This window comes from Notolepis coatsorum (genome assembly GCF_963971535.1).
Source record: "Notolepis coatsorum genome assembly, chromosome: 8".
In the NCBI taxonomy this organism is placed as follows: domain Eukaryota; kingdom Metazoa; phylum Chordata; class Actinopteri; order Aulopiformes; family Paralepididae; genus Notolepis; species Notolepis coatsorum.
This window is the reverse complement of record NC_140172.1, coordinates 136482548-136508771: the sequence shown is the minus strand read 5'-3', so window position 1 is coordinate 136508771 and position 26224 is coordinate 136482548. Positions and strand designations below refer to the sequence as shown.

Sequence of the window (26224 nt, the reverse complement as noted above, 5' to 3'; positions counted from 1 at the left end):
CTGAGGCAGAATATCATACATAACACCTGCTGCTGCGAGGCAGAATATCATGTAGTACTATTTGTGTACCTGCTTGGTTGGAGATGTACATCATGTTGGTGGGGTCGTGCTTAACGGCTTCCTCGTAATGTTTCAGTGCGGCTGGGAAGTCCTTCAGTTTATACGCCGTGTTTCCAAGCTCTTTGGCCTTCAGGGCCTGTCGAGGCACAGAACCAAGAGCACTCGTTAACAAAACACACAATCCTAAAAATCAAGAGTTGTACAATCGGTACCGGGTCGAGATTAATTACACGTCACAAATAGATCAATACAGGGCGGCTAGGTGGCGCAGTGGGCAAGGCGCTCGCCACCAATGCAGGAGATGCTGGGTTCGAGCCCAGCTCTCGGCGTTGCTACCAGCTTGGCCGGTCGTTCATACTAATACAATTGGCAGTATTAGGGAGTGGGAAGCTGGTGGGTAGGGATCGGACGTTGTGGACAGCGACTCCTACAGGTCGGTTGGTGCGCTTGCGCACTAGAATCAGGAAGCGACTCGCGCTGTGCAGGTGAAAAGATACGACGGCTGCCTCCTCGAGTACCGGAGGGGACACGTGATGCAAGGCTTTGTCCACATTGCAGCCGGCTTGTGGGAGGCATGGCCTAACAACGTTCGAGACAGGGGAGGGTAGAATTGGACAATACGAAATTGGGGACGGGAGAAAACTAGAAAAATGGGGAGAAAAAGTAGATACATATATTTTTTTTTAAAGATCAATACTAGTAGTATTAACACAATGGCGCCCGACCACGGAGATCTCCGTGTTTCGATTCCACCCGTTGTGGACAGAAGCACGGATAAATCCGTGGCAAGTTGTTTTGGCTTTTATTCCATTTTAATAACCTATTCAAGGTCGCCGAGATGCACTGCAGATGTACCCTACTCTTTGAATTCAAGAAAGTGCAATACCGTCCAGATCCTCTTAGGGGCGCTATCGCGATAATAGAGTGTTCCCTGTGGCAGAAGTTGTCTTTTTTTTTTTTTTTTTTTTTATCTCCGTCGTTTTCTACTCATCTGAAGCGATAGCTATTGTCTGTTGCACGGATACGTTTTGAATTGCGGATTTCACTATGCAATAAGGGGATTTATCATCAGCCAATGGACATATCGATCTACCAGATGGCGATCGATAACAGGGAAATGCTCAGGGGGCTCCAACCGGCTCATGGTAAGATCTTTTTCACGTAAAGTACAACCCGATCAGGCATTGTTTTGATAGCCATCCAGGCGATCGGCCTATGTGGCTAGTTAGACGAACACGGTTATTGGTAATCAATAATAAGAAACGACGTCCCCCGCCCCCCCCCCCCCCCCTTCATGCATACATGCTTGAGGATCATGCCGATCATATGCAGTTTGAGTTTTAACTGTAGCATCTGTATAACGGAAATGCCATTGGATATAACGTTAGCAACTATTAGCCCTTTATCTAGCCTTCCAGAAAATATACTAGACCAAATCCCGTATAACGCTTATATTCACGGCGCTATAAAATGAGAACATATTGATGCATTTTTTTTTCTTTAAGCCATTTTGAAGAGACGGTTTATGGACTCAATTGACAATGAGAATGGACAGATAGCAATACTATAAAGTATAGATTTAGCTCTACAAACAGCCCCACGTCTGTTTACATTTGCCGGTCCGCTAGAGATTTATTAGACGCATCCCAATGGCCCCGAATGTGTTAAGTGATGTGTTTATTTTTCAAATGTAGCCAAGAGTAAAGACCCTAACCCTATCAAAACAGCAGTCAACGTTTATATTTTCAGCACTGTTTGTTCAGCAATGATTTTAAGTGTTACTAGCAAAATACGAGCTTATGAAAATCTCGGCGCATTGCATCAGAACCCGGATGATTCAGGGTGGTCAGGTGGGGCGTAGCGGAGATTGCGCTTGTCACCAATGCAAGAGGCTGCGGTCTCGACTCCCGGAGTCAGCATTGCCTGCGGCTTGGGCCGATCGTCATACTAACTCGTTTGGCTGAGTTAGCGGGAGGGAAGTCGTGGGTGGTAATCTGGCGTTGTGGACAGCGACACCTACAGGTCAGGTCTGGGCGCCTGCTCAGTGAAAGGCAGGAAGTGGTGAAGGCAGCATGACCTCCCACGCGTTACACTTCACCAATGAGAGTCCTCGCTGCCAGGTGAAAAGAGAGACGCTGGCTGTCTCCGCATGTGTCGGAGGAAGCATGTGGTAGACTTCAGGGTTCCATTGTACCGACCAGTAGGGGGAACATGCGCACAACGTCCAGGTAGGGGAGGGGAGGAATTGGCATAACGACTAAATTGGGATGGGAGGAAAAGCATATAAAAACAGGCGGAGAAAAAGATTAATTAATTAATTAAAAAAAGAACCCGGATGATTCAGACTAGAGGAAATGACGCCGTCATGAAATCGTTGCAGTCCTAAGAAAGAGGAGACCCAGGGCTTTCGATGGACGTCGAAATTTCATAAAACTACACTATCCGGCTCACACCAGCCGCTGTCATGTTTATATCTCATGGGTCGTACAAACCTCAATTTTTGCCATAAAATACAACGTATATTGTTTCTTTACCTTTCTGTGAACGCCTAGGAAAAAAACAGTGTCACAATCCGGTAAAAAATAAATGGCGGAGCTATGGACATTATACAAAAGTAACTGTACTTAGTCGATTTCTTTTGTAGAATAGAATTGCATGTGTCCGGAATCCGGATGGCAAAATTCAGGACTATCTACAAAAAAAAACAGCTGGTGAAACGTTGGTTCATTACAATTTACTCAAGCATAGTAACAGACACAGTATGTCTGACACTGGGAATACATTCCCTGAGGTCCATAGCTGTCCCTAGATATCTAGAACATGCAAATGGACCTTGTAGAAGTGGAGCAAACTTCAATTTACTTGGGTATGTACTTTTAGGCATTTTCTGAAGATATGGCTAGGGCTTAAGAGGTTAAACACTACACCATATTTTATCTATTTATTACTAAAGATTTGCACTACATCTTTACCTCATTTTAGCATTTTGTACTTTACTTTTGTAATTTCCTGAATAAATACTTATTTTTGGTGCTCAATACCCACCTTCAAATCAGAGCTTAGCTCAAGTGTACATGGTTTGCCATGCAGCTAGGATTAGGACCAGTAGCAGAGAGTATAACAGGTGTTTGAACTTTGACCTCTACCTTTCTCTTGTGCTCTGGCAGGTTCTCCTCTTTGCGGGGGGGTGGTTGGGCTGCTTTGGGTTTGGGGGGTGGGGGAGGGGTGGGGTCCTCCTCCTCGTCCATCCCGGCCAGGTCGACCCCCAGCAGGACCGAGAGCGTGGTCATCACCCTGGGGTCTTGCAGCTTGCTGCCAGACAGATAAGGGGACATTCATACATAACGCTTTCACTGCCACACAACAGCAGGTTAACCCTTTCACTGCCACACAACAGCAGGTTAACCCTTTCACTGCCAGTGCTCTACTGAGCCACTGTGGAGCCCTTGGTGCACGAGAGGTGCTGCTCTACTGAGCCACTGTGGAGTCCTTGGTGCACGAGAGCATGTGGCATTGAGAAGCAGCGTTTAACGGGCGACACAAAGCTAATCACAGGAAAGTATCCGAGAGCCAATTTGGTATTAAATCGACAACTATTATCATAAAAATACTGGCACCATATATACAGTTTACTTTTACTTTAGTGTATATATATATATATATATATATATATATATATATATATATATATATTTATACAACGGCATGCAAATTTCTCGATTCTGATTGGCCATTCACACGTCTTTATTGGCAACAATCCACGGTCCTGGGCTCAGGACCCGCCCACAACCAAATCACATAACCCTCCCCGGCTCACTCCGGGAGAAAACAGGATCGCGGACAACAAATGGTTATGTTGAAAGCACCATAACGACTAAATATGAAGCGATTCTGTCAAGGGGAATGTGTTAGTCCTTTAAACAATGTTGGATGATGTAATTGATGGGTCTTGACTCAATCTAGAACAAAAGAAAAATCGCGGATTGATTGATAGATTAATTGATTGATTTAAATTTCTTCCTTCCTACTTTCTACTGACTGCAGCGTTCTCTCTCACACTGTCCCTGGCGTACCCACAAACACACACATACACACACACACACACACATACACACTGACACACACACACACTCCTGTCTGCAACAGCGGGGGAGTCAGACTGAGAGAGAAGCAGCGCTGTTTTAAGTGAGCATGGTCTATTGAATTGATTGATTGGTTGATTGCTAATTTTATTACTGTACCCCTGGTTTCCAACTGGTTAAGTTTAGGCTAAAAGAAATAAATAAAAAAATAGGGCGAAGAAAACGTTTTTTTCTGAGCCGTATTGTATTGTACCCATTCTGCATCTGGTAATAAAATTTTCAATCAATCATTCCAATAATACACAGTTGGATGTGTTAGTTGGTTGGATGCACTTCAAGCTGCTTCCACATGAGGCAACTTCTCTCAATCATTCCAATAATACACAGTTGGATGTGTTAGTTTGGTTGGATGCACTTCAAGCTGCTTCCACATGGAGTTGTGGGAACTACTTTTTCTGGCGGATGGTTTTTTCAATAAATCTTCGATTAATGTGTGTTTATTGTATAGAAATAAGGTTGGATGAATCTGGCAGTTGTATAAAAGCTTTACACCACGTGCAGTCGTGATTTGTGACCAATAAACCATGCCTAGGGGGGTCTAACGACCCTCGGCTGCGCCTCGGGCCTAACAACCACCCCTAGGCATGGTTTATTGGTCACAAACCACTCCTGCGTGTGATGTAATGCTTAAATATATATATATATTCAGCTTCAAATGTGTTAGTCTATATTTATTGTAATATGATATAACCATACAGACCCATATCTGCACCTTTTTTACACCGTTTATTTTTCTCATATTTTTATATTCAGATGAAATTGTATTGCCTATATGTATGTCTTTCTATTATTACCCTACCCTGTTCCTCAGCTGTTCCAGCAGCTCTATGTAAAGAGTCACTTACGTGCCGAGATCTAACAGCCCACGCACACGATTATGCGCATGCAGTCACTCGCAGCTTCAGAGCGGGCGGAAGCGCACGGAGGAAGGCACATTTACATTGGAACAGCTCTAATGCCTCTTTTCCATTGCATAGTACCTACTCGACTCTACTCGCTTTAGGTACCTGGTACTTCGTTTGTTTTCCACTATAGGTAGTACTCAGTTTGTCCCCGTGTGGGGAGGCGTGGCCACTGGCGTACAGCATGAGAGCTCCGTGAACATAGCTATGTCCGTGAGGGCTTGGAGCAAGCCAGAGTAAACAGTTTTCAATCAATCAATCAATAACAACATTAACCAGACTCTTGTTGTGTCTATTCTGCTAACGTTAACGTTACCTCTTATGTCTATTCTACTAACGCTACCTCTCGTGTCTATTCTACTAGCGTTAACGTTACCTCTCGTGTCTATTCTACTAACGTTAACATTACCTCTCGTGTCTATTCTACTAGCGTTAACGTTACCTCTCGTGTCTATTCTACTAACGTTAACATTAGGTAATAACCGGTTTAAAATGGATGATGATGATTACCTCACGTTGTGTCTATTCTACTAGCATTAACGTTACTAGTACAAACAATCAATAGCGAGTTATATTGATCTTTGCACGCTATGTACGCTAGCCGCAATGCTAACTATTATAATGGTAAAACACAATCACATTAGCACATAAGCTAACAAATCAGCGTTTTGTGAGACTAAACTCTCCGCTCTTGGTGGTAAATTGTGTTGATGTTGGTTTTGTTTCATCAATAAATGAGGCAGAATAAACAGTGAATGTAACCTTTTTTGTTTATTGCACTTGTTCCTGCTGCAAACAAATAATGAACGCTACGCGAGACAGTTTAAAGATGGCAGGTTTCCGTTTTTGTGCAGACGCTCCAACGTGTGACGGTTCCCTCTTCTGACCAATCAGTGGTCTGCAGTGTTTCACATCACTTTTCTGGTATCGCTTCTACCCGCTTGGAACCTCGACAAAGCAGGTACTAAAAAAGTACCCGGTACCAATAATAATAATAACTTATATTAATGCAGATATTGAGTGTATTTCTGTGAAAATGCACGTGGTGCACGCCTCTGAATCCAACCAAAGCTAAAACGATCGCCTCCAGCCCGCGAGTCACACGCCCGGTGGGCACAGCTACGTCCGTTAACATGGGAGCGAAAGTGAAGCGCTGGTCGTGCGTGCGGCTGGTGTGTTTGCGCCGTAAGGCTTGTTCCCTAGCAGCTCTATAAAGAGTCTCTTACGTACCCAGCTCTGAAGGCTCGTTCCCTAGCAGCTCTATAAAGAGTCTCTTACGTACCCAGCTCTGAAGGCTCGTTCCCTAGCAGCTCTATAAAGAGTCTCTTACGTACCCAGCTCTGAAGGCTCGTTCCCTAGCAGCTCTATAAAGAGTCTCTTACGTACCCAGCTCTGAAGGCTCGTTCCCTAGCAGCTCTATAAAGAGTCTCTTACGTACCCAGCTCTGAAGGCTCGTTCCCTAGCAGCTCTATAAAGAGTCTCTTACGTACCCAGCTCTGAAGGCTCGTTCCCTAGCAGCTCTATAAAGAGTCTCTTACGTACCCAGCTCTGAAGGCTCGTTCCCTAGCAGCTCTATAAAGAGTCTCTTACGTACCCAGCTCTGAAGGCTCGTTCCCTAGCAGCTCTATAAAGAGTCTCTTACGTACCCAGCTCTGAAGGCTCGTTCCCTAGCAGCTCTATAAAGAGTCTCTTACGTACCCAGCTCTGAAGGCTCGTTCCCTAGGAGCTCTATAAAGAGTCTCTTACGTACCCAGCTCTGAAGGCTCGTTCCCTAGCAGCTCTATAAAGAGTCTCTTACGTACCCAGCTCTGAAGGCTCGTTCCCTAGCAGCTCTATAAAGAGTCTCTTACGTACCCAGCTCTGAAGGCTCGTTCACTAGCAGCTCTATAAAGAGCCTCTTACGTGCCGAGCTCTGAAGGCTCGTTCCCTAGCAGCTCTATAAAGAGCCTCTTACATACCCAGCTCTGAAGGCTCGTTCACTAGCAGCTCTATAAAGAGCCTCTTACGTACCCAGCTCTGAAGGCTCGTTCACTAGCAGCTCTATAAAGAGTCTCTTACGTACCCAGCTCTGAAGGCTCGTTCCCTAGCAGCTCTATAAAGAGTCTCTTACGTACCCAGCTCTGAAGGCTCGTTCCCTAGCAGCTCTATAAAGAGTAGGGCTGAGCCCAAACGTTCGAACCTTCGTTCGTTACGTTGGCATGCGAATTCTAAATCAACATTCGAATTTGTTATAATAAAAGAATATTTAAAAAAAATATGTGTCTATTCATTCTGTTTAAACCAATGGGGTTTTTCTTCAGTTGCAGATAAAGATTAGGCTACACTAATATTATAGTATTAAAATAAACTGATTAGTTATATTCATTAAAGAAAGTTGATTTAATTAAAAAAAAATACTAATTTAATCAGATTAATCACTTTTTTCAAATTGAGGATTTAGTTTGATATTTATGAAAAAATATATACATTTTTTTTCTTTAAATCCCAAAAACAGGCTTCAGGGACAGCCTTAGTAAAGAGTCACTTACGTGCCGAGCTCTGAAGGCTTGCTCCGCAGCTGCTCCAGCAGCTCTCTGTAACCCGGGTCGGACAGCAGCTCCCGGGTCCGAGCGTCGCTCTCCAGCCTCTCAAACATGTTCGGTGCCGCGAACGGGTTCATCATCTTCTTATCTGGAGGATCAAAAGAAAAGATGTAAACGGTGCATTTATTATAGCAGCTTCTATCCAAAACTATTTTTGCAACTTTGACCTCACATTCACCAGTTAGGGGTTAAGTGCCTTGCTCAAGGACAGATCGACACGCCGCCCGGGAATCGAACCGGGAACCTTCCGACTACCAGACGACCGCTCTACCTCCTGAGCCGCTGTCGCCCAATGCAGTTGGGGTTTCCACACTCACACCAACACATCACACCAGCACATGAGTGGTTTCCACACTCACACCAACACATCATACCAACACATGAGTGGTTTCCACACTCACACCAACACATGAGTAGGGTTGGGCATCGTTTGGATTTGAACAATTCCGATTCTCCATTTCGATTCCAGGACCGGAAGTTAGGAACCGGTTCCCATTAGAACCGGTTTTCGGTGCCCAAGCCTACACATGAGTGCTTTCCACACTCACACCAACACATCATACCAACACATGAGTGGTTTCCACACTCACACCAACACACATCAGACTAGGCTTGGGCGGTATGACGGTATTACGGTATACCAGGATATTTCGAAATCCCGCCGGTATGATTCTCAATACCGTGACGTCACAGACAGACAGCACGCGCCAGCAGAGGGTTATGTGGCTATCGTTCTGTGGGCTAGCGTTGGTACCTGGCTGGTGCTGGCTAACTAGCTATCGTTCTGTGAGCTAGCGTCGGTACCTGGCTGGTGCTGGCTAACTGGCTATCGTTCTGTGAGCTAGCGTTGGTACCTGGCTGGTGCTGGCTAACTGGCTATCGTTCTGTGAGCTAGCGTTGGTACCTGGCTGGTGCTGGCTAACTGGCTATCGTTCTGTGAGCTAGCGTTGGTACCTGGCTGGTAGGGATGTCCCGATCCGATCGTGATTTTTTTATTCAACAAACATGGCCATGTTCACGTCTTAAACTCATACTGAGGCCTTAGTTTTGGTTTTAAATTGCATATCATCATTCATTTATTTATTGCCACAGAGCAGAAGAATTTTGCCAAAACAAACCAATAGTATCCAGCTGCAAAACAGCAGACCAGCCACACTCAGACCAAAATACTTTTTTTTTTTTTTTTTTATCCCAATTTCTCACATTACATTCACCCTGAATGTTGACGTTATCCAGGTGAAAAGTTAATTTCATAAATCATTTGATGTATAATTAAATCAAAGGAGCGAGGGATAATGGAGGTTCTATCCAAAGAGGGGTCCGGGAGGGGGGGGTTCGAGCTGGAGCATATGTGTGTAGGTTTTTAGGTATTAGGGGTATATCCTGTATAAGACATTGGTATAAATGGTAATTTCGTTGGATATACACTGTATATTAATGCTTGTGTATCTTATCGTGTGTTGTCATGTTTGTTTATATGCGTGTTTATATAAAAAAATAAAAATAAAAAATTAAATCAAAGGAAATGCGTTTGGGTCCGAGAGTGTGGCTGTTCTGCAGCTGGATACTATTGTTTTTTTTGGCAAAATTCTTCTGCTCTGTGTGACAATAAATAAATGAATGATGATATGCAATTTAAAACCAAAACTAAGGCCTCAGTATGAGTTTAAGACGTGAACATGGTCATGTTTGTTGAAAAAAAAAAAGTACAAAAAAAGTACAAAAGAAAAATTGGATCGGGAAATATCGGTATCGGTAGATACGGATCGGGAGCAAAAAAACGTGATCGGGACATCCCTACTGGCTGGTGCTGGCTAACTGGCTATCATTCTGTGAGCTAGCGTTGGTACCTAGCTACCGTTGCTGTTTAAACAAAAATGTTAATAAATGGGAGCTTCCTCAAACAGCCATCTCTTTCCCGACAATCCCCTCTGTGCACGCGATTGGAAGATGAACGTATGAGATATGAATGCTGTATGTTTGGTAAAGCGTTCCAGTTCGACTATGTCTGTGTGTGTGCGTATTGGCTTCGCGATTCACTACATTGGTTTAACAGCTTAAGCTGGGTTTTGATTATCACTTAATCAATGCAGAATACATTTTGTGCGTCTGTATGTGTAGTTGTCGTGAGTTTGAGTCATATTGCTCTAATGTCAGCCTCCGTTATACGTTATTTGTTCCGTATGACTCGTTTCATATGTGTGTGTCTCGAATGTGCGCGCTGATTTGTTTACTTGGTAACACGGGTTGCTAAGGAATTTAGGTTTGAGGTTGAAGAAAGTGCACTTTTAGGTTGAAAGAACGGCCCTAATGTCAACGTGTTTCAATATAAGCGCTATGTATGGTGATAACGAGTATATTGTTAGCGCTGCGCGCCTGCGCGCCCCCCCCCCCCCCCCCCCGCTGATGAAAATGAAAGTCTCATACCGTCATAATACCCATACCGGGGTATAATGTCAGCAAGGTATGACGGTATGAAAAAAATGATACCGCCCAAGCCTATATCATACCAACACATGAGTGGTTTCCACAATCACACCAAGGCCTAAAAGTAAAAATGATTTGGTTCCGGTTGCCGACCGACCCTGCCAATTTAGGTGCGACCTTTATGAGTTTAAAAATATATATATTAAAAATAAATCTTCAATAGTTTCATAAAAATCTTAGTCAAACCTTTAGTATTATGGATATTAAACATGCTGGCAGAGTACATGCATCCATGTTGTCGTGAACATTTTAAGTAAATAAAGAAATTCCCTATCCATAGTCGCTGTGGGAAAAAATTTAATAAAAAATTAAATAAATTCCCTACCCAGGGCTGTACGTTAACTTTTTTTGCACATAGCACTGGTGCTACAGAGGTTGATCGTTTTGTAGCACAGGCCAAAATCTTGTAGCACAAGTATAAAATGTGTTATATTTGTAACAGTCACAAATGTGCCTATTGTATTTGTGTTATTTAGTTGCAGTGCCATGTTTGGCTGTCATTTTATGCTGACAAGTTGACGTCACACAGCCAGACATGTTACGTGTAAGGAATTATGGGATTTGGTGTTGGGTGTATGGACTCTACTAGGGGTGGGAATCACCAGTTTCATCACGATACGATACGATATAGATTCTTTGGACAACAATACGATATTTGCTGATATATGCCACGATATGATACGATGCAGGTGCCTGCAATCGATATGAGACGATATCATAACATAAGCCCATTTAACACAATCAGTAACATTAGATCAACTCAAAAAAGGCAACGGAAATATCATTTGACATTTTTATTTTTGACCTCTTCCAGACTTTTAAAGGAAAAACAATCTATTGTTTTTAATACACATAGACCTCCTGTTCACTGTAAAGTGCCACGTTTTGATATATTGAGCTTTAAACTTTAAGTTAAATGTTTTGGAACTCACAACACGCAACAGTTTTATGTTGCATGATCATGAATACATTTATTTTGTATTGTATTTTTTATGTTTAAATATCAACATTATCTGTCCACCCTCAGTACATTTACTATCAATATAATATACTCGTCTGACTTCATGTGATCTTTCCAAACGCACACAGAGAAGGGAGAATGTCTGCTGTTCTCTCTATATGGCTATGAACAGCTTGTTGTAAGCTCATGCTAACGCAACGTTCATTTCGGACTTTATGACGCGAGGATTGCAAAGCATGTTATATGCATTTGACCCGTTGCCGAATAAAACAGCAGGGATTTGTTTTGGGTCGCGACAACAATATCCACTAGCTCTGTTTCAATGTCCGCGTTCCAAACGCTGCTGAGACGAGCTGCTGCTGCTGAGACGAGTCCTGCTGTGTTGTGATCTGAGCCGAGCGGATATGAGTCACTGCTCGCAACTCGCGGGGATATTGTTCGCTAGGGATTATGGGATTTGGTGTTTGATATATGGAGTCTTACGCAGAAGGGACATTGTATTTAATCGCACAAGACTACAAGTACCAAGTGGATAGCGGGCCATCGCAGGCCATCGCACCAGTGCTATTGAAGTCAATCCTTTCATCGCACAGACTGACGTCAGTGTCGCACGTGCGACATATATATCGCAATGTACACCCCTGCTACCTACCCATGGCCTTAACTGACAACCAACAGGAACCAAACAATATTTTCTTTTATGCCCAACACATCACACCAGCACATGAGTGGTTTCCACACTCACACCAACACATGAGTGGTTTCCACACTCACACCAACACATGAGGTTTCCACACTCACACCAACACATGAGGTTTCCACACTCACACCAACACATGAGTGGTTTCCACACTGACACCAACACATCATACCAACACATGAGTGGTTTCCACACTCACACCAACACATCATACCAACACATGAGTGGTTTCCACACTCGCATCATCAGCACATGAGTGGTTTCCACACTCACACCAACACATCATACCAACACATGAGTGGTTTCCACACTCACACCAACACATGGATGGTTTCCACACTCATACCAACACACTCACACATGGTTGGTTTCTCTGCACAGCCCTGTACCTGCGAGTCGAGCCTCGATGTTCTGCAGGCCCTCCTTCAGCTGCTGGCTGCTGGGCTCTCTGCGGAGGCCCTCCTGGTAGGTGGCTTTGGCGTCGTCCAGCCGGCCGAGGAACTCCTGCGCGGCTGCTTTGCGGGAGTAACCCTGGTTCATCAGAAGAGAGAGACGTCATGCCAACTCTGTTAACCCATTGTGAAAACGGCAGCCTAAAACTGCAAGGCAGTGTTGTAGTACTCGAGTCCTGGACCGATTTTCTGGACTCGTGACTCGACTTGGACTCGAGCATTGACTGCATTCGGACTCAGAAGGTGCAGAGGAGGACTCTTGACTTGTTCATTGATAGTTATTTATTAAAAAATGTAATTGTAATAGGCCCTAATCATTTGGCATAAGATATTGATGGCTAGTGCATTTGTTTGGCTATTGTGTCACAAAGTAAATAAACTACCTTTGAAATTGTGACCGCTACTAGAGATCGAGACGACGGAAAAAGAATGGTACAATGTATGTACCTACAACTAAGGCTGTACCGAATAGTTCGAAGTTTCGTTCATAATGTTGACGTTCGAATTTTTTCTTTAGAAATATAATTTTTGTATGAGTCTATTCATTCTGTTTAAACCAATGGGGGTTTTCTTCACAGTTGCAGATAAAGATTAGGCTATACTAATATTATACTATTATAGTATATGACTCGTCATAAACATTTTTATAAAACATTTAACATAAATGATCTGCATCCGCTTGGCACTCCATCAAGACATCACTTTTGTACCAACCACGCCCTTATTCGATTATTTATGTTGACGAAACTGATTAGTTATTGAACGTTTATTTAATAAAGAAAAACTCATTTAACCCTTTTCCCGCCAATAACGGCGTACGACTGGTTTCAAGTTCATGCGAATTCTGCCAATAACGGCGTACGACGTGATTCTGATCATAATTTCGCCATGGTATTCATATTCCACTCACGGAGCCTCGTCAGATGCTGATGGACTCAGCACAACTCTGCAAGGCTTCAATACTGCCACCTGGTGGCTGATCGGCGAGTTGCCAAACCGGAAATTCCCGTTGCAGCTCGGTCCGTCCCCTAATTCCGTCCGGCCACACGTTTTAGCGTCCCTGGACTCAGTACACACCCAGGGCTGTACACTGCGATGATATGGTCGCAAATTGCCCCCTAATTTGGTCCGTGCGAGTTTAAAATAATATCTGGGGGCAAGCTTGCGAGTGGTGATTTCAACCCTTCATTCGCATTTCACTCCTAAATTAATCCATACAAATTGTAGTAAAACATTAGCCTACAACCAGGGCTGTACAGTGCAATATAATGTTGCGGTTGTAATTTCATTAGACAGACCAGTGCGGACCTTTAATAACATGCAATTTAATTGACACGAGCAATGAGCTAACGGTAGCTGCTAACCAAGGTATCAATTAGGATTATGCTAAGCTAACTAGCGATCTCTGCTAACCCTGGAAAACGGTCAAAGCGGACTCCACAAGACTAGTTCCATTCGTGAGGAAAGGGGGTGGGTTATATTGACAACAGAAGTTTAAACATAACTTCATATTTATTGGTTATTCATTTCTGTATATCATTCAATTTCCATCTCCGTGTGTCTCCATCTCCATCTTTTCCTGTTTACATTCGAGTGTGACGTCATCACCTACGGCAGCTTAGACGATCAAAACGCGAACCTAGAACAAAACCCGAAGGGGGGGGGCTGGCTCTCTTGTTCGTTCTAGCCCCCTCTCTCTCTCTCTCTCGCTCTCTCTCTACATTCAATGATTTAAAGTAGCCAAATGTTACACACAGTATAAATACTAACTGGATAGTTGATGATATAAACATTTAATTTCATTATCTGAAATATTCTAAAATCATTAAGTCTGTGATTATTATTTTCTCACAGTAGTGTGTGTGTGTGTATATATATATATATATGCGTGTTTGGCTAAAGTGGATAGAAAACACAGTACTGTGTAAAAGGCACCCAAGAGTTTTTATATAAATTGTCTTAGATGTAAATAATTTTTTTTATTAGTGTGTCAGTAGACTACTCTTAGTACATTTTCATAAAAAAATTTTTTTAAAGCATCTTCATGGTTTAATAATGCAAACATGTTGCAGGGACTTATTATAATCATCATATTGGCGTGACTGTATGCATCAAAGGGTTAAATCAAGCATTTTTAAGTGCTTTAGAGGAAATGTCAAAATATCGCGATATCATTTAGAGGCCATATCGCCCAGCCCTACTATAATGGTAAAATAGTTATTTAAAAATTTGCCCCTAAAAAATATTCTTTGCCCCTAAATTTCTCATTTAGGGGCAAGTGTGCCCCTAGTGAAAAAGCTTAGCATACAGCCCTGACACCGTGGATATGGATCTTTGCCATAACTCAATCTACATTATTTGGGCGTGTATTAGTAATATACAAACCGGAAATGGATCGCCTAGATCCCCACCACATAACTGGGATCCGTTTGCTCCACTCTCATCGCCCAACGGTACGAGGAGACTGACGTGAGTTTCAGCGTTTTTGTTTATCATTTTCGATACAAACTGCTCTGATCAATATATCACCCATACTACATGAAGCATCTAACGACTATTTACATTTACATTTAGTCATTTAGCTGACGCTTTTATCCAAAGCGATTTACAAGTTCTGTACGACAGGTCATCAGGAAGGATACAACTCTATCAGCTGAGTAACAATATTCATCAAAGTGTTGCGTGTTACAGTGTAGGTTAGTTTATTAGGACATGTGCATGACAGTAAGGTTAGTTAGGGTTAGATTATTTTCTTTCTTTTTAGATAATGGTTGAAGAAGTGCATCTTTAGTCTATCACGGAATTTTAAACAACCCCCCGCCCTCCGTTCACCCGTGCATGATCAGTCATAACCCTTAGGACCATGTACAGTTGAAATTTTTAATATAGTGTCGATCGGTATCAAACTGCATTTGATGATCTAATATATGCATTTGTGCCTACATCTCACGTTCTGGGAAATACTGCAGAAAACGATAAAAACATATTTTTCAGACGGTATTTTCGTATGAGTGTGAATGGAAAAGTAAAACGTTCCTACATCCTGAACGATAGGTAATCGATGTTGAATGGGCCATAGTAATGTCAATTTACCAATACAATTAAAAAGGTTATAGCCCTGCAAAGAAGGTGAACATCTCCATAGACTTACAGTAGGCTACTGGCAGAGAACGGTATAAAATGATCAAAGTGGTGGCAGGGAATGGGTTAATCAGATTAATCACTTTATTCAAATTGAGGATTTAGTTTGAGGATATTTATTAAAAAAAAATTAACATTTAGAAATGGATTACGTCATAAAATATGACGACAGACATTCGAAGCTTCGTTCGAATACTTCAATAGAAGCTTCGAATGTTAAAAAATGACATTCGGTACAGCCCTACCGAGAACACTCCACCTGGTTCAAGGGTGTGGAGGGAGTTTGGATGGAAAAATAGTATTAGATACTTCATAACACCAGGGATGAAGGGGAGATACGCACCAACACAGAAAGAATGTTGGAGGCTATGCGGTCAGGAGGGGGCGAATCACACGCACATATTTTGGAAGTGTCAAAAGATAAGGGTCAAGGGAGTATTGGGAAGGAATATGGGAGACATTAAAAGGAGATATTGGGTTATGAAGTGCCCATGACAGGCTGGGTGCTATATCTGGGGAGAAAACATACAAGGAGAGGACAAATACCTGGTAAAGACACTACTGGTGGTAGCCAGTAAGAAAACAAGAGCATGGTACAAAGTGGATCCACCTACAAAAGAACAGTGGCTGAGTGTAGTAGAGGAAATATATGACATGGAAAGATTTACACACGTATTGAGGGTCACATGCTCACATGTTTATAAAAAAAATACATTTATGTTTAACACTTTGAGTGCCAATGACGAGATTAGTCGTCCTAACTCGCCATGCGTTGGGTGCCAATGACGAATTTTCTCGTTATTTAATCGTTATTTCTTTTATTAGCGATATCCATTCATTTTTCATCCATCCAGCCTGACGTTATCATTGTGAATGGGTCTGAGCTCGAAAAGGGCAAATACCGCCGCCTATCGTCTCCCGGATGGTAATGCACATCATTGGATTGGGTGGCCATGTGAATCAGAAAAAAAAGTCCGGTCCAGGGTTTTCCCATCTCTGGCATGCAGTATCGTGTTACCAGATTGACTGAGGACCCTCAGAGCAACGTCGATTATGTGTTTCGGACTATAACGTTGGATCAATAAACGCCATCAATATTTGGAATGGCGATCAGGAATTGGATAAATTTTTTTGCAGAACATCTGATCTTTTCAGGCAGCTTTCTTTTTTTTTTAAACTTTTACCAGTCAGCTGGTTCTTTTAGCGTTTATCGCTTTTTCTGGTCAAGCATGACCGACAGAAACAGGTTGAATGGGGTGTAGATCGGGGGAAAGACACTGAGAAAATACGGCGAGTCCGGGAGTCGAACTCGTGTACCCCAGATCCGTGACGCGCACGGTTGTCCCCGACGCCGAAATAGCGTCCGAGGTACGCAGTGAGCTACTGGAGCTCCCCTTCAGGCAGCTTTCTAACAGTGTTCTAGAACCCAATTTTCCCAAGTTTGCCATTTCACTTCCAAAGCTGCATTGTTTAAGCCAGGGGTTCCCAAAGTCGGGGTCGCGAGCCGCCGCGCGGGGGGGGGGGGGGTCGCCAGATGATTACATTTTTTTTTTTTTTTAAACAAACATATAAACAAACATGACAACACACGATAAGATATACAAGCATTATTAACAGTGCACATCCAATGAAATCACCATATAGTTAAATGTCTTATACAGGATATACCCCCAATACCTGCTATCTAATACCCTACACCATAGGTGTCAAACTCACGGCCCGCGGGCCAAATCCGGCCCGCCACGTCATTTGATGTGGCCCCCCAAGAGCTCAGGTAAAAAAAAAAAAAAAAATTATTTCTCTGGTCTGCATCCCCTTAACAATTGTGTGTATTGAGCTGTACTGTACTGTACCCATTCTGCAATCTGTTAATTAAAGTTAATTAAACTATCTCCCATTAGTTGGATGTATGGCCTCTGCAAGGTTGTGTGCAGCCATTTGTTTTTGTAACATCTGCTACATCTGTCCCACGTGTTCTTTGCAGCTCACAGTTGTTAGTTCTGCCCCTCTTGACTGTGACAAAAAGGTTTTGAACAAACTTAATGTCATAGCTTGTATTTGATGATATTCTTCTTTGTTATTTACTTGAATGGTTTGATCATTGATTGGTGGAGTAATATGGGGTTCTGATAAACAAAAATTATTTGTTAAAATAACATAAGCTAACATATATTTTTACATTTATGCAAATGAATATGCAATATGTATAACTTGAATAAGTAATAAATACAGAAACACCATGTTTAACAATATGTAAATGTGTAGCTACATTTATTTTACATTACATTAACATTTATACGGTCTTTGGCCCTTTGAGGGCAACCATAATGCTGATGTGGCCCTCTGTGAAAATGAGTTTTGACACCCCTGCCCTACACACATATGCTCTAGCTCGTACCCCCCCCCCCCTCCCGGACCCCCCATTGGATAATCCATCCATTATCCCACGCTCCTAACCAGACACTACCATTATATGCTAGCTTTTATTATCTCCACCACTTCTAACCACATTTTAATTTTTTATTCATTGAGACCCAAAATTCTTGCTGTAGATATTTCTTGATAAATCACATCGAGATATGTAATAATCCAGACCTTTCGGCACATTTTTTCCGGTTGGAACCATCGTGATGCTATCAGCTTTTTAGCCACTGTGATACCCGATAAAACCAATCTCTTTAGCTGTGGATGTACTGCATTCTCAAAAACATCATTCAGCAGTAATACAGAGGGGTGTACAGGTATATTCAGAGTTAAGAGATTTGATAATTGCTGGGTCACCTCTTTCCAGAATATTTTAACTGGTGGGCAGTCCCAGTACATGTGCATAAATGTCCCCTCGTCCCCATTTGTACATAAGGAGCATTTGGAGTCTTGTTTAAGACCCATTCTGTTCAGTCTTATAGGAGTCAAGTATGTCCTATGGATATAGTTAAGCTTTGCTTATTCAGTTTTTCCTAAGTTTGCTATTTCACTTCCAAAGCTGCATTGTTTAAGCCAGGGGTTCCCAAAGCCGGGGTCGCGGGGGGGGGGGGTGTCACCAGATGATTTTTTTTTTTAATGTCCAAAAATTTTTTTTTTTTTTTTTTATGCAGCCAGGCCACTGAACTTAGAAGCAGGCCAGGCCAGTGTTTCTAGTTGCACCAGCGCAATAGTTAGATAACCTAGGTGGGGAACAACCAGGAGATCACTGCAACTCACAAGTTGGAGAACTCTCTCTCTTGCTCTCACACACACACAAAGGGAGCCGCATGTGATTGGTGGAGGCGGGACCCTTACAAAAAACTGCTAATCATTGACACATGCTAGCCTGTAATAATCCCCCACAGTAAAATCTACTTTGCATTTGATATATTGCAAATATATGCCATCACACACACTGGCATTTAACACTTTGAATGCCCATCACGACATAACTCGTGTTATCAGTTATAAAATTATTGTTTAATTTTTTTTTATTAGCGATCTGAATTCATATTTCATCAACCGAGTCTACCGTTGGTAAACCAGCCCCACCAGGTGCTCAGATGTGAAAAAAGCGCCCCCTATCGTCTCCCAGATGGTAATGCACCCTTTTGGATTGGACTTAATGAAAATGGATGAGAAAAAAAAACTCCGGAATCCACATTTTACTTCTCACGCATGTAACCAGAGCCGATCAGATTCATTGTGGACCCTCAGAACAGCGTGTAATATGTCTTTACAGTACGTAGCATTGGATCAATAAAAGGATCGATTTTTGGAATGGCGATCAGGAATTGGAATAATCTTTTTAGATACCATCTGATCTCAGGTAAGGAATCTATTTTACCAGTCTTAGGATAATCAGACCCGTTTTCACGGAGATATAAGCTTTTCCCCTATGTGTGATATGGCTGTTTGACTGTGCGAGCGATCAGGAACTAAGAGAATCGATTTTCAGCTCGCTGCACCAGCGTGCATACGTACACATATACTATCGATAATCTAGCGTTTATTTGAAAACTATTCATAAATAGGCCAAAAAATTACAACGTTCTAGAATAGTACAGTACAGGGCGTTTATCACAGAATCTTTTTTTTTTCTTGAAAACGAGGGCTTTTCAAAATGCTATAAAACGGAAAGAAAAAAACAATCCGCTTCGACAATGTTGACTGGAAAATGAGTCATTGATAAGCGACGGGCAGATTAGAATAGACACATAGCCATAATTTAAAGCATAGATATTAACGTTAACATTGAAGTGGATGGTGGGCATTCAAGCACTAAATGTGCGCCCCCTGCTGGGCACTGAAAGTGTTAGAATTATAAAATGAATGGTGTTATGATCAGGGCTGAAGTTAAAAAAAAGATTGCATCAAAACTGAAAATCCATAAAAATCTGTGTTGTTGCTAATCATACATATGCTAGCCTGTTTTTTAACAATAATTTGTGATGCCATCACAAACACTGGCATTTAAAGGGTACAAATTAAAAAAATTCCTGCACCAGAATGCAGGAAATGAAGTCTTTGTAACAACAAATTTCCTGCTTAAAAAGTGGCCTGACTGGGGCTATATTTTGCACTATATTTCCTGGCCTGAATGATTTCCCCAGTCCGGCCCTGGTTAAAAGCTTCCAATGCTTATTAGTGTGTCTGCGTTTGCATGTTTCAACCATACATTTCCATTTATAAAAAATAAAAATATTATTATTATTTTAATTTTTTTTCTCCTATAATAGTGGGGGTCGCGGCTCACTGACACCGTTATTTGGGGGTCACGAAATGAAAAGTTTGGGAAACCCTGGTTTAAGCAGCTACATATATAAATAAATGCACATCAAATTCATCACGTCAAAATAATTTTGACAGCTTGGTAAAACAGACCTTCACCACATAGTTTGGTAGTCTATATTACAATTATTAGAAGTGTGTCTTTGTGTCAGATTTGGATAGACGGCTCTGCTAGACTGCTTCAAAAAGTCGTCTCTAAACCCAAGTCAGAGTGATGCTCCTGTACATTCCCTGGACTCTACGGCTGAAGCGACGGTGACCGCGGCGTTGACTGACCTTGCCCCAGTCGGGTTTGATCTTGATGGTCTGACAGGCGTCCTTAAGAGCACTCTCGTAGTCTTTTTTCTTGGCGTGTGCGGCGGAGCGGTTGCTGTAGAGGACATGGTTGGAGGGGTCAAGGGCCAAGGCCTCACTGTAGCAGCGCACGGCCTCATCCATGTTGCCTGCACTCAGCGCCTTGTTGCCCTCATCTTTTAACTGTAATGCCTGGAAGACACATCCACAGGACTGTTAGTTTTCTGCACTGAACACACACACACACACTGCCTGGAAGATACACATCCACAGGACTGTTCGTTTCCTGTACTACTGGTGAAAGAGCGATTGCGATTATTGTGGACAATATTGCGATAAATAAATGGTGTCATGAGTCTACTTGCTTGGTTATCAAGGAAAATGCAGAGATTACTTTAGTAATCAGTTTGTTTTTATAGTGTAACGTTTGGATACTTAAAATGATAGAACAGTCAGGAGGAGGGGGGGGGGGGTATCGGGCTCAGCCCATCCCATTCCTCAGACAAAAACAAAACCCAAGTAAAAAATGTGAGTGAAACACTAAACACTGTAGAGTCCTGGCTTAAGGCATTATTTATTTATATTTCTAACGTGATTCATTCATTCATTGCGCACTAGTTGGATTACTTATTGCACATGTTATTACTTTGAACGTCTGCCATTTCCACTGCATGAATTTCCATGTGGGCATGAATATGCAATATTTTTTTATATAAAGTGCCAACATATACGCCGCTACCGATATGTCTGTGATGATAGGCCAATAGAGCTCTACTAATATCCTAGAGGATGTGCAGTGACAGTGCACTAATGTTGACCCTGCAAAGGTCGTGCTGACCCAGAGCAGGGTTAGCTAGCCCTGGAGACGGGGTTAGCTAGCATTGGAGCTGGGGTTAACTAGCCTTGGAGCCAGGGTTAGCAGTGCACTGCTAAGGACAGGAAGGCACTCCAGCGAGTGATTAAAACTGCTCAGTACATCTCTGGAACAGCCTTCCCCTCACTACAGGACATTTACTCTACCAGGGCCACCAGGAGAGCACACAATATAATTAAGGACAGTACACACCCCCAGCACACTCTTCAACCTACTGCCGGCAGCCGATACAGGAGTCTGAAAGCCAGGACTATGAGACTGACAAACAGTTTCTACGCACAGGCCATCAGGCTTGTGAATGCCAGCTCCCGCATCTTGAAGGGTTAGCTAGCCTTGGAGCAGGGTTAGCTAGCCTTTGAGCAGGATTAGCTAGCCTTGAAGCAGGGTTAGCTAGCCTTGAAGCAGGGTTAGCTAGCCTTGGACCAGGGTTAGCTAGCCTTGGACCAGGGTTAGCTAGCCTTGGACCAGGGTTAGCTAGCCTTGGACCAGGGTTAGCTAGCCTTGGACCAGGGTTAGACCACGATGGAACGAGCCAGTGTTAAAGATTCAGTACAATGAAAATCTTGTATTTCAATGTTGTTGCGTTTGTAACAGAAAGTATGTTGATTTCTATTTATTTTTTGTTCTTCTTAGCTCCATTTATATATATATATATATTTTTTTTTAAATGTTCTTATGTACCTTAGTATACTATTATCACAGACATCCAGTCAGGGGATCCCCTTTGAGGTTACTCTCCTCCACGCCTAGTGATGCAAGATATATCGGCCACCGATATAATATCAGCCGATATGGCAGTTTGTTTACACATCGGTATCGGTCCGATATCAAGATAGGGCCGATATTAAAAAATAAATAAAAATAAATAAATTATCTTTTTTTTTTCTTTACATGTTTTGGCCTTAAATAGTTTCAAAATATCAGTAATTTCTGAAAATAAGTTACAAAAGTTTAAAAGAAAATTGTGTTTTGGAAAATAGCTCTTTATTTGATTATCATAAAAAAGTGTTTTCTATACAGAGATATCGACATCGGTAAATATCGGTATCGGCCAGAACAGCAATATTAATATCGGTTATCGGCCACAATTTTCACATCGGTGGAAGGACTACGCCACATGTGGTGCTCCCCCCCCTATTGCTAGGTTTTTAGTGAGTCGTTCCTTTATTTTCATTGGGGAAAGTCCGAGTGTCGCATATTTGGATTTTATGGTAGTTTATATTTTGTATCCATTGTGTTGTATGTTTCTTCTTGACTTGTACAGCCCATGTGATCTCAGGCTATACAAATACATTTGATGTAGAATTACCCAACATGTAACTGTTGTGAAAATGATGACTAAAGCACTTTGATCACTACCCCCCTGGATATCAACAGAATCAAACCATTTCACAATCAGATATCCAACCTGCTTCCCTGAAAAGATTGCACAATCTATACGGATGGACCACGCGGGAAACTGAGTGACGTCAGACTACACCTTTACATTACCTTAGTAACCGCTTGACAACCACCTGTCACCAGACTGATGCCAGTGACGATGACCCAGAAAGCTAACTTTATATGGTAGCAAGCCTTTCTGTCAATAAGTTTGCCTATATGGTTTATCAACATTGAATATGATCTGACGGTATGTTTGACAAAAAGGCTGGCTGGCTGGCTTGCTAGCCAGACACCCAATTGTCCCAAAATCAATAACTTGTTTTAATGCAAGAAAATGCGAAGAGGTAGCTATATCAGTGTTGTGTTCATTACAGCTCAATCAAATGACATGGTAGCAGTTCCGATAAGTACAAAGTATACAATACAAAGTATTGCTATTTTAACAAAATGATTCAACATCCCCAATGATACATCACTGGTGGCCATAGTCAAACTAATTCACTCTCAATAACTGTCAAACTAAACAAATGTGTGAGATTGCAAAAAAAAAATCATTGTTTTAGTTTTAGTTTGTTTAGTGCCCCTTCAACTAGAATGTTCTAGGAATTAGACAACTATTCCTTGCAATGTGTCAACAGCTTGTGTCGTTAATGTGCTGGCTGTTAGCCAACTTCTTAACTAACGTTGACGTTGTAGAGACAGCCGGCTAACTTAACGTATTTGTGTACTGTTGCCCTTTATCCAACGACATGTATCCCAACAACACAGACAGGGAGCCGGTCTCTAGCTCGTACGCTGCTAGCTAACGTGTATCTGTGCGGCTACATGCCGACTCTTGTGCGAGCTAACTGTTAGCTAACGTAGACGGGCTAGCCATCTAACATTAGGCCTGGCGTCAACTTGTTCAGAAAAACACCCTGAAACTATAGACATGTGCGGTTTGCATTGCATCGTTTGGTTGTGGTTAGTTAGTTAGTTAGTAGCTAGCGTAGGTAACAAAGCTCCCCGGGGTTAGCATCGCTAGCATGACGTTAACTGTCCGCCGGGCCTGCTGCTGCTGCGGTCTGCAGAGCTAACGCTAGCTAGCGGTACATCATAGTGAAGTCCGTTACTGAACGGCAAACAATGCGATTCTCCTCGTCGTCAAAACTGATAATAATACACCGCTAACACACTTAGACAAATGTATTAGTTAAGACATTTCTGATTTCTTCTGTTATTTGAATCGTTGTATTATAGTTGAAGAAGCCGCAGTCGCAGCATGCTACTTACTTTCTCCATGGTGTCAGTGTCACCATGAGGTTCTTCCAGAAGCTACTGAGCAGCAGAGCGCCGCCCCCTGAGCACAAGACAGAGAGGTTGCCAGTTCAGGAGGAGTTAATCCGCGTCTGGTTGCCAGTTCGGGAGGAGTTTATCCGCAGAATACCACTTTGCGTTGTTTCTAGAAAGCACTAGACGTGGGGAGTGACGTCTGACGTGAACGCCTGGTTCAAGAAGATTTTGTTAGTATTTTATTCAAGGGGATAGGGGGTGGCTACTTGGGCTCAAGCCCCGAATGTTTTCTGAAAAGCCCCGAATCTATTTAATTTTTTTTTTTTTTTTTTTTTTTTTTACAATTAATCATTGTTACATGAAAATATGTTTGCACCAGATTTAGCAGAAGCTAATTTCCATCTGTAGTCTATCCAGCTGCTAACTGTTGAGTGAGTTAAGTCTTGGTGTTATGGTAGACTCAGACCTAAGCTTTAAATCACAATCAACAAGTTGACAAAAACATAATTCTTCCACCTTAGAAACATAGCTTTTGAGATATGTGATAACACAGGCTGCCGGCATGTCTTTATGAATGGAAATATCGAATAAAAGAAACAACGATGAAAACCCGACTATACTCTGGTTTTCGGGGGTCCTGCCGCTCAACGTTCGGCGAGTTAACCCTAGATCTTAGATCCTAATATGAAAAACTATGTGATTTAATGTTCTATGTCTTACCTTGACTTTGTCTATTTTACTGCTATCTATTTTATGCTTTATGTCTGCACTTTATGCATTGCTCTTGATCTGCCAATGTTGTGCTCATTTTATGCCTGTCTTTTTGTACTGCTGTGAAGCACTTTGAGCTGCAATTCTTGTATGAAAGGTGCTATACAAACACAGTGTATTATTATTATTATTATAAATTATTATAGTTTGCTTCATTAATTAAAGGGTGTGAATTTAAGTGTTCTCTAGTGCCTTTTGTTTGCTTTAAGGTGGTGGTATAAGTTAAAGGTTGTGGTGTCGAAGTAAAAAAAATCCGTGCCCGCTAACGCGGGAACCTATCTGGGCTAAGCCCCGGATCTCCTACAATCCTAAATCCGCCCCTGTGCTGAACCACCAGAAAAATATAATAAACACCAATAATAATAATAATAATAATAATAATAATAATAATAATAATAATAATAATAATAATAAATTATATTGATTGATTGATTGATTGAAAACTTTATTAACAGATTGCAGAATGGGTACAGTACAGTACAGCTCAATACATACAATTGTTAAGGGGATGCAGACCAGAGAAAGACTTTTGTCTTGTTTACATACATTTTCAATTCATCATACACGACATACAGATAGACAGTTACACTGCTACATCTATACATTTATGACATACCAGATTTGCAAATACAGTACTGTTTGTGATACAAAAAGAGTCTAGAAAAGAGAGTATATACATTTGTTAAAGAGAGTTATTCATATTGCACTTTACATTTGGCATCTAAAAGTGCAACAGGTAAAAAAAAACGTTTAATACAACAGATAGAAACACCACATGAATTCATGAAAGTCACCATCACATCTGCCATTCTATCATCTGACATGCAAGTTGTTTCAAGTTTCAAGTTTGTTTATTATTTGTCACAACAAAATACAGAATACTTTATGATGAAATGCTTGTTTCTGTATGAGCCCCTGAGAGTGTGCTACATACAGTAAAAAGATAGTAGGTAAAAAAAAGTAATTAAGATGTAAGTAAAAAGTAAGTAAAGTCAATATACATATATACAATACAGAGTAAAATGAGTAACAGTGAGGTACAATGCAGAGGTACAAAATTTAGGAATGGAATGACCATTGTTATGTGTCCAAAACCCGAAAATAAAAAATAACTGAACTGAAAGGTATAGGGAAGGGTGCAAATGAGGTATGAATGTAGATATAAAGTGTGTTAAAGTGTCTAAAGTGAGTAAAGTGAGTGGTAAGGTGCGTGTTTGTTTAAAGTGCGTGTGTACATGTAGATGTGTGTGCAGTGGGTGTAGATGATGGGTTGTTACATTGTCATTGAGCATCTTGATGGCCTGGGGATAGAAGCTCCTTCTGAGTCTCTCTGTACTGGCCATGAGACTCCGGTAGCGCTTGCCTGACCGCAGCAGTTCAAATGGGCAGTTGTCTTTGATTTTGATTATTCTCTTAGCCTTGGCCCTGCAACGCTTGTTATAATATAA

General features: G+C 41.8%; 1 protein-coding gene across 1 annotated transcript in view; it reads right to left on the bottom strand.

Annotated features, from left to right (window-relative positions):
• stip1 (stress-induced phosphoprotein 1) overlaps positions 1–24143 on the bottom strand; it is a 41619-nt gene extending 17476 nt beyond the window's left edge. Inside the window, exons 1-6 of the mRNA XM_084320873.1 lie at positions 24006–24143; positions 20459–20668; positions 12224–12365; positions 7633–7774; positions 3207–3372; positions 70–196 (exon numbers count right to left, since the gene is read on the bottom strand). Coding sequence (XP_084176999.1) covers positions 70–196; positions 3207–3372; positions 7633–7774; positions 12224–12365; positions 20459–20668; positions 24006–24014 — 796 coding nt within the window. The 5' untranslated portion in view covers positions 24015–24143. The remainder of the gene's footprint in view (positions 1–69; positions 197–3206; positions 3373–7632; positions 7775–12223; positions 12366–20458; positions 20669–24005) is intronic.
• Positions 24144–26224: the final 2081 nt, after the last annotated feature.